This window comes from Gambusia affinis, linkage group LG13, assembly GCF_019740435.1.
Source record: "Gambusia affinis linkage group LG13, SWU_Gaff_1.0, whole genome shotgun sequence".
Classification (NCBI taxonomy): domain Eukaryota; kingdom Metazoa; phylum Chordata; class Actinopteri; order Cyprinodontiformes; family Poeciliidae; genus Gambusia; species Gambusia affinis.
Genome location: NC_057880.1, coordinates 12,982,885 through 12,990,206, shown reverse-complemented (window position 1 = coordinate 12,990,206; position 7,322 = coordinate 12,982,885). Strand labels below are relative to the sequence as shown.

Below are 7,322 nucleotides of genomic sequence, written 5' to 3'. Positions count from 1 at the left end.
TTTTTGACAAAAGGAATATTTTCTTGGATAAATGCAACCACAACAAATTATAAGGAGAAACAAAACAAAGCGTGAGGTCCAAAGTTTTATAAGCATTTTGTTCTGCTGTGAGGATCTAAAAAGAAATAACATCTATGTTGATATTCCATGACAACAAACCACAGTGGGATTGTTATTGCCAGCTGGAAACGCTGGTCCAGCAAACTGCTCTGAAGCGAACACCCGCCATGCCAGTTCAACCGCTAATAGAGGGGCTTTAATCTTTTTCTCATCCTTTGTCACATCTTGAACCTCCATCAGACTTTCTGAACATCACAGTTAGCACATACACAGTTCCCCCTCTGAGCCCACGGCACTTACCCTCCACTCTTGAAATCTTTTGAAGGCACGTACATGTTACAGTATAAAAATATACTCAACCAGCGTTTAAAAGGCTTCAGATTCAGTACATGTAATGGGGATCACAACTTGCATGGAAGAGAATCCTTGGAAGGTAGATTCCAATCATTTGAAACTAATATGAAACTCCCTCTGTAATTCTTCAGATCTACAGTTTGGTAATACCTCCTGACATCACAAAGCTCATGATAGAAGGCACTGAAAAATGGACTGTGTTACATCACTTTCAGTATACATAACAATTATCAGCTTTGCCTTTCACTTAGCCAGAGTTCACATTCAATTCCTCCACTTTAGAAATGATCCTCTGCACTTATTCTGAGCTTAAAACAGATACTTCAGGATTTTCAAAGTGAGGTTCCATTAAAAAGTTAGAATTAACCCACATCTTACCAGCACTAGATAACTTTCTAAAAGAAAAGCAAAGACCAAAGCGAACAGTTACCATCCTCAACAACAACACATGCCAGTATTAGATTATCACAATATGATAAGTTTGAGTAACAATACTGGAGTGTCGCAGTATTTACACAAAAATGAACAAAAAATATATAGAAAAAAACATATCATGCCTAATTAATTTAGAACAGGAGAGCGACAATTATTCTAACTGCTGCTAAATAATTAACATATTGCTAATTATTGCTATAATAATGTCATATTTTACAATTGCTTACAATTATTTTAATAGACTTAAAAACTCTAAAAAGCACCCCCAAGATTTGGTAGTAGTTTTTCTGTTCTTATACTTCCTTTTTTATTTGATGATTTTACTTCGTAGAGTAAAATTGGGAAAGTTAGTCTCCTTCTTTTAGCCACACATCTGGCAGTCCACAGTAACATGTGGGGCAGGGGAGTATAAAGATACTTATTGCTCCATACAGTCCAAGAAGACGCTGGTGACTTCTGCAGTCTCTTCTGATTCGCAACATAAACGTTTTAAACTGTATGAACGGTATAATGGAAACATTTACTGGTACTGAAATTGTATCTTAGAAACCTCAGGAAGATTAAATATCAGAAACCAGCTCATGCACACCCCCAAATCCAAAACTTTTAGTTTAAGCCAGCACTGCTTAGTGAACCTGTAAACCCTTAAATTGTTTGCATTGGGGTGCTTTTACACAAAAGTCAGTTATTATTCTTCATATTAGGAAAATAATGAAAGTAGGAGACAGAGCACCAATAACCTTCCTGTATAAAATCATGCTGCACTTTCTTCTTCTTCTTCTAATTAAATGTTTTATTATTTGCTCATATTTCAACTGTTAGCTTTTTGTTTTCTTTGTTGTTTTTTTTCTCCGTAGAAGCTACATCTAGTCTGTTTCTGTCTGGTTTTGCTTTGGCTGTAGTACCTTCCTGCAGGAAGGCGTCAGCTGAGATCACGCTTCCATCAACTAATCGATCTCCCTCTCCTGCTATTAACCTTTTACATCCATGAGCATGAAAAATAATCCTACCACGGTTCATCTGTTTCTTTTTGTACATTCTGCTCTGTCTTCTCAAATCCCCAGTCGGTCGTGGCAGATGGCCTCTAATACTGAGCCAGTTTTTGCAGGAGGTTTCTTCCTATTAAAGGGCCATTTTTCCTCTCCACTGTTGCCACATGAATATGAGGGATTGCTGTAAAGTCAACAACAACGCAAGTGATTGTCTACTGTTGCTACGTCCTCATCCAGGAGTCAGTGACTAGATGCTGGGTTTCCTCTTTTGACATCACATTGAATAATAAACTGAGCTTAATGTATTGTTTGATAACTAGGATCAATTGGAATGTATGTGTGATTGAACTGAAAACAAATTTTGGGACTCGCCTGGAGACTTTTCTTGTGAATTGGCACAATATTAATAAAACAAATTTTTGCCAAGAGTAATTTACCTGATAGAAAGGTAAGGCAGTGCAAAAATACATAAAATTGGATTCATGTAAATGGCTGTAATATTTTTCTTTATACACGGATTTTTTAACCTGGCAAGAAAACCCCTATGTGGTATTTTCAGTACTTGAATCACACAGGAAGATCATCGGTGGTGCATTGCCTCTTACCTCCATTTCCTGTGCAGATAACTCCCACTGTAAAAGTGATAGCACTTTAAAGGTTCCTACCAGACATTTTTCCTACAAACTGCTGGCCCCTCTCAGACTAGCAGTTAGCTTCAGCCTATGGATTCAGCTAATTTGGATTTATACAAAAATAAACACGCAAGCAGGCATCATAACTTTTAAACAAAACCTCTCTTCAAATACCCTGAACCACACATTTAGCCTTCTTGCATAGCCTCCCTATTCAGTTAGCTACTGGACACAATGGTGAAGGCTTTGGAAATATCTACCAGATATAACTACAATGTATTTCAATCCATTTACTGGCTTGTCAAATGCTAGTGTAACAGTTTAACTTCTAAGTTTTTTTATATTTACTGTATATATATATATATATATATATATATATATATATATATAAATTCTAATTCAATTCAAAGCATGGCAAGAACATCACTGCTATAAAGAATACTGTTTAACAAGATCATATTCAGACTGAAACTTGTCCTATAGATTGACTCTTCGTTTGATTTGAAGCTACAGTAATCTGTCCAACATCTGCTGCTGCTCAATACAGCTATCTCCAAATTTGCAAAGCTAAGACAAATCCCTAGAGGGGTTCGGTGAAAACGCTTCTTTCAACATTTTCAAAAATCCATCTGAGGAGCGACGCTGTACGACTGAACCTACAGTAGTTCCTAAATACACATGGACGCAGTAACACAATGTGATACACAAACATAAAAAAAAAAAAAATATTCCATATGTCCCAGTTAAAATTCAAATTGCACACTAGAAGAAAAGGAAATAAATATGTGAAATGTAAGCTCGGGATGTATGGCACTTTATCCCTCAGTTAATTCACAGTTAGTAAGATGTGCTGCTGACCCCTAAAACGAACGGTCCAAGGCCTTCTTTATCATTTTACCATCGCTAGAAGCCCCCTGACTAAAATGTTCACCACATCGCATACTTCACTTGGCAGGAAAAAGGAAAGCAGATCTCTGTAAACACAAAGCCAATGAACCCCAAGGTGAGGTATTGACACTAAACATATCGTCAGTGACACCAATACGATACATGCTTGGTGCTAATTCATCGATACATTAATCTGCTGGCGTTAAATATACATTTGAAGTAATGCAGTTTTGTAGTACAAGGTTTTACAAGATGAATGATCCTGATCTTACAGAAGGAAGGTATCAGAAATATAAAGAGAGGACTAGAGCTACCGTCTGGAAGCAGAGTGGACAAGAAGGGAAGACCTGCTTGTCAATAGGCAGATAACATGAGTTATGATGGCAAAGTTCTTTCCCTCTGGGTAGAGATGATTATTGCACGCGGCGGCAGTAGTAGCCCAGGACTTTACATTTCTCACACAGGTGTTGTGGGTGCTCTTTACTCTGGTCAGACACATCCAGGCCGTCCGGCTTCTCCAAAGGTCGCTGGAGAAACAAACAAAGCAAATAATGAGTCAGACTAATTAAGTAAAGAAGGACACTTTGGTTTTGACTTGTTACCTGCAAGGAAGTGCTTTCCACCGGGTCGTTTGCCAGATCCTACAAATATAGCCATAACCTCTTATTGCCAACAGATGGTGCAAATCTGAATGTTTTTATGTCGCAAAGTGTTATTCTCAGTTCTGGCAGAATCCTTATAGGTACTTCGATACCAGAGCCCAGAATCTGATTGGCTGAATAGTCCCACATGTTAACTCCTTCCCTAAATCGGCAGGCGCAGTCTCTCTGGTGATTAATGTTTACATCAAATCCTGTTCACAAAGTTTCTTCTTCTCATAATCTCTCCAATTTAACTGAGGCGTAAACATTTTGCTGTCAATCAGAAATAAATCCCCTGTTTGTGATAGAAATCCTTCACTTACAAGGGGAGTGGGGGGGGATCGAAATTTCAAGATGATTTATGGAGACTCATAAAACTGAATTGATTATGCACATTTAACTCAAGTAAAGCTGTTAGTTACTACACTATAAACTACAGAGCAAGGAGTTTTTATCAGCAGTATGTTTGGCCTGATGGACACCACATGGAAGTTCTTCATAAAACAGGTTTGTACTGAACACAATTAGCTCAGAGACATGTAAAGCCCCAGCTTGCTTTAGCTGTACCAGAAAAGAGGGAAATTTTCATTTGATTATGATGGACTCTTTGGAAATATTAGCATCAGGTTTCTTGGAATGATTATCAGCTACAAAGGAAACGTTTCAGAGCGAGCACGTTTGGAGGCGATTTTAACAGCCCATCTGGAAATTTTTTTCCTCTCATTTATTCCTTTCTTCTCTGGAGTTTTATTTTTCCCCTCAAAAACACTTATTTATTCTAACTGCCTTAACTAAAGGAAACCTGGTTAGTATGGGTCATTACAAAGAGATACTTCAGACTTCCACTAATGACTCTTCCAGCAAGATGTGGGGCTTTACTACTGCTGTGTCAAAGACATTAAGTCCCACAGCAAAACTGGAAACTCTAATGGAGATTTTATGGTGCTCCCATAGTGGTTTCAGGGAACCGTGGTGGACGTTCTTTCTCCTGCTGATCTGCAGTCGAGCAAGAGACTCATTAAGACTGAGAAAGTTAATTGGCTACTATTGTCCTATTGAAAACTAACTGTGTGTGATTTAACAGTGGGATGCTGGGAAATCAAGATTCGATGAAGTGTGAAAATATTAGAGTTGGGACTGTTCTGATCCAATCTGGTGTTGTTCTTAGATCAGATATCAGGGCGAGGCCACAGATACATAATCCCAATTCAGGAATGATTCTGTTTGATGTCGAAATATTTCTGGACACGTTTATAATATAGTATTGCCAGGAATCTCGTTAAATAAACCAAAAACGCATCGTAAAAGCAAACAATGTGCAGTGACACTTTACAGAGGAGACATAAAAGGCCACAGCAGCTGACTGAATATAAGAAAGTTGTTTTAGTTTCGATTTTTGAGCTCTCATACTCTATCAGGGAAAAAATGTGATGTAGAAATGTCAACACTCTGTTAGAAGACACAAGTTATGCGTTTCCTAGGATCTGGACCGAATGTTTCAGTCAGGCCATCTATCACTAAAATGCTAAAAAGAACAAGAAAAAGTTTAAAATGGCAACTTTTTGGGTATTTGGTTGTTGAGCTTTTTGTTCAAATCAAAATAACAATTTAAAGCTTATTGATTAAAAAAGAAGAATGTAGTTAGTTTGGTCCATATTCTTAGGGATCGGATCACAAAGCTGAATATTTATGAAGACCAAATAGAAAATTGAAGCTTTACTTTCAATTATTTCACCTGTGACACATGGGAGAAATCTTTTACTTCCAGCTTTGGTTTTTGCAAAAGTTAACAGAGAGCTGGGCCTCTAGCAGTCAGTCTAATTTTATTTTTGGAAGTGGAATTGCAGGAATGTGGAGAAGCATAAATATTAAAAGATGAAGTGTTTGGGATAAATATATCTCCAGCTGGAAAACAGTGGATTCTTTCTTCGCCTCTACACCAAAATAAGCTCTGAGAAACATTTTTTGGACAGAAAGCAAAACACTGGTTGTGCAGCATGTGTGGTTTGGGGGGAAAGTGTTATGGTTAATATGATTTTATGTTTTCTTCCTGAACATGACAAGACTTTCTGCCACTTCCTGAGTGGCAGAAATTTCTAAGTGAGGCATTCGTAAATGCGTTTCTCTTTGAGTCTTGAGCAGATTAACTACCTAATTATAAACATTTACGCATCAGGAAATGTAATTTGTTTATTTAATGTTTTGTACATCAGTGTAGATAAAGTGGTTTTTATTTCCCTTAAGTGAGGCCATCTGGAAAATCCTTGAACCAGAGTCTGAATTCAGTTAGCTTTAGCTGAAATGCACCAGACTCCATGTGCAACATTTTCCCACTCAGATCAAGTCACGATATGTTGGCTGATGTACCTGTTTGTGTGGATAGACGTTGATGTGGCATTTGATGCATTCCTGTCCCATGTTGGCCCAGGAGTTGCCACTCATCCACTTCCTCTTACACTTGGGGCACTTGTACTCGCCAAAGCATCTTTTCTTCCCTTGGTAGGGTGTCAGCCCTTCCCCCTTGGGTCTGGCCTGTCACAGGAGAAAAATGAGAATTTAATTTGGCTCTTGATCTTTGATATGATAAAACAAACAAACAAACAAAAAAATAAAGCAACAGCCCAAAGTTGTTGATTTCCTTTAAAACACACTTCTGTAGCACACGGGTAACAACTGGGTGTTTCCATCTTCGCTGCGCTCGTATATCAAACTTCATCACACGCAGAACACTCCTACACACAGTTTTGGCTCGATATGAGGTCATATAAATGACGTTTGCTTCCATTACAGCTGTGTTAAATTATTCCTCTGATTCTCAACAGGGAGATGATTGCGAACAGTCATGAAAAAAAAAAAAAAAAAAAAAAAACGCATTCGCCCGAGGACGATATTGTCAACAGGCGCCGCCCCATGACTTAATGTTGGCAGCTATATTTGAGCCACTATATTAACATTTGGTAGAGAGACTATTTTTTTCCCCCCGTATAGAAGATTGTCGCAAACATACACCACAGATGACATCAACAGAATGCTCTCACAGGCTGCCAACATAAACCCGAATGTAAATGTATCTGTTAGTTTGATAGAGCGTGTCATCATCAATCTGAAATCTCTGCTCGGCTCCAGCTCTCTGTCAGTTAAGTGGAATCAAGGAAAATTTTCAACATGCCTTTTTTGCACAGAGTGATATCAGATGTGGCAGAGAAAAAAAGAAATCTTGATGCACAGCATTCATGCAGCTGATAGCAGCTCTCCAAAAAGCCAGGAAGCTCTTTGGCCTTTAAGCGATAAACTATCTAAACTATCTTGACACTCCTGAC

General features: G+C 38.2%; 1 protein-coding gene across 1 annotated transcript in view; it reads right to left on the bottom strand.

The window, feature by feature from the left end:
* Window positions 1-2,865: 2,865 nt before the first annotated feature.
* Window positions 2,866-7,322, bottom strand: part of zcchc24 (zinc finger, CCHC domain containing 24) — a 41,734-nt gene continuing 37,277 nt past the window's right edge. Inside the window, exons 3-4 of the mRNA XM_044137390.1 lie at window positions 6,370-6,534; window positions 2,866-3,888 (exon numbers count right to left, since the gene is read on the bottom strand). Of these exons, the coding sequence (XP_043993325.1) occupies window positions 3,775-3,888; window positions 6,370-6,534 (279 nt within the window). The 3' untranslated portion in view covers window positions 2,866-3,774. The remainder of the gene's footprint in view (window positions 3,889-6,369; window positions 6,535-7,322) is intronic.